We start from the raw sequence: 1827 nt of genomic DNA, 5'->3' as shown, positions 1-1827 counted from the left end.
CATTGACACTTTAGGACGATAGAATAGTCACTATCAGGTCCCAATAGCGGGCTGTCTAGTTGTGGAGTCACGGTTGGAGAGGGGCGGCGAGGCAGCCCAACGCACACGCGCGCCGGGCAGGTCGGTCTGTAGGACTCTAGTCGGGGGCACGGGGCACGGCTGCGCCCTCGTCCACCCCTATCGGGCGCACACGTCGTACTCCCAGTCATCTGAAATTTTAGTGATTAGATTTGAAAATATGTGTCAATTATCAATGTAAGGTTTCTATCCACCATAAAATGTGGCCCCTGGTGAAAGGATATTTTAACCAAGTACCAAAATAATTGAAAATTATGGCATAACTTTTTATTGAGAGAGTTTTAATGTACAAATAAACTGCAATTCAATAAGAATTTTTAAAGTACAAATAGGGGTTGGGTGTATTCTTCCATGATAATTCTACCCACTTAACAGGCGTGTTTTAGAGAAGAAACCCCATTCCCATTTCAAAAGCAACAACTTTTATGTAACCCATACAACATCACAAAATTCTTACTTATAAATCATCTGCTTTTTTTTCATCAAAATAAATTTACCAGCAGATTTATTAATTTACAAGAACAAAGAGTGAAATTCACTCATGAACTTCATTTTCAGTTTTTCCAAAGCCATCAGCTCATGTGGCTCGAATGCACTGCGGCGAATTTCAGCAAGAAGAGCAGATAATTCTTCCTTTGGCTACAAGAAAACAGATTAAAAATTAGGCAATTAAACTAGAAGTGTGGGACAATTTTATGCTCTTCTACGCATCTTATGCTTTTGTGGTGAATTGCACCATTTTATTGCGACAGTTTACACCCAAGCTGATAGAAATTGTCCTAAAAATTATGTATAACAAATTTCTCCCACGCAACTGGTGTGTTCAAAACTGTTGCCTTTCATTGGACAGTTGTCTCATTCTAATTTAAAATTGAAAGTTGTTTGTATTTTGTGAACTCAGTTGTAAGTTGACAACCCCAGAACCACCAAATGCGATTGAATGCTTGTAGAAATGCACAGAAAAGGTAACACATTGGTGTTACATTAACAAAATTTTAAGTGTGTAAATTATGTAACTTGAACACGCCCATTGGGGAATTTTGACGAGGAGTCCACAATTTCAGATAAGCACGGTTCAAGTAAAAATGATAATTTTTCAACATTATTCAGTGGATTCAATAGTATTCACAATAACTCATTAATATTCTCCACAATCAATGATGAAGCTAGGGGTCGTTGGGAATATTCAGTAAAATTTCACAAGCATAATTCCAAAGTTATAACTTCAACTTTCCATCAACAAGTGTTTTGAGTTGTCTTACCTTTTCAATCTCAGAATTTACAGTCCTTTGATTGCCGTCGAGTCCATGTCCATGACTACCAATTTCCAACAATTTCCGCGAGGTGAACAAGAAGAGGTATATTTTGACAAGACATGTGTGGCCATTGATAGGTGGGTAGAGAGAAACTACAACGTCCAGAAGTCTTTTGCAGTGCTCAACCAGGTACCCTGCCTCCTCTGTGAAGAAACGAAGTAAAACAAATGTCAGTAGCATCTGCTAAAAACACTGGGAGAAAAAGAGCAATACGATATTCCGCTGAAAGACAATCGAAATCAGAACAAAGAAGAAAGCATGAAGTCCTGCCCGATCTGTTGCTCCCGAACGATGACGTCGGTGTGAAGGTCTGCCAGTTAGTGCGCAGAGGGAAGTAGATCGAGCAGTCATGCTTCTCTTCCTTCTGGTTCCGGTTTGCTTACAGCGGAGTTCCCTACATGAATTTACCGAGGGTTGCTGGTTCCCTGACTGG

At 39.9% G+C, this 1827-nt stretch overlaps 2 protein-coding genes across 2 annotated transcripts in view; both read right to left on the bottom strand.

The window, feature by feature from the left end:
• The window catches only part of LOC127749970 (uncharacterized), a 20071-nt gene that overhangs the window by 10674 nt on the left and 7570 nt on the right, over nt 1-1827 (bottom strand). The window lies entirely within an intron of this gene.
• LOC113217825 (uncharacterized) overlaps nt 382-1827 on the bottom strand; it is a 36932-nt gene continuing 35486 nt past the window's right edge. The window contains exons 5-6 of the mRNA XM_052270199.1: nt 1341-1537; nt 382-717 (exon numbers count right to left, since the gene is read on the bottom strand). Of these exons, the coding sequence (XP_052126159.1) occupies nt 592-717; nt 1341-1537 (323 nt within the window). The 3' untranslated portion in view covers nt 382-591. The remainder of the gene's footprint in view (nt 718-1340; nt 1538-1827) is intronic.

The sequence above is a fragment of the Frankliniella occidentalis genome, unplaced genomic scaffold (genome assembly GCF_000697945.3).
Source record: "Frankliniella occidentalis isolate FOCC.00 unplaced genomic scaffold, Focc_3.1 Scaffold113, whole genome shotgun sequence".
Classification (NCBI taxonomy): domain Eukaryota; kingdom Metazoa; phylum Arthropoda; class Insecta; order Thysanoptera; family Thripidae; genus Frankliniella; species Frankliniella occidentalis.
The sequence above is the reverse complement of the archived record's forward strand: the minus strand, read 5'-3'. Positions and strand labels throughout refer to the sequence as shown.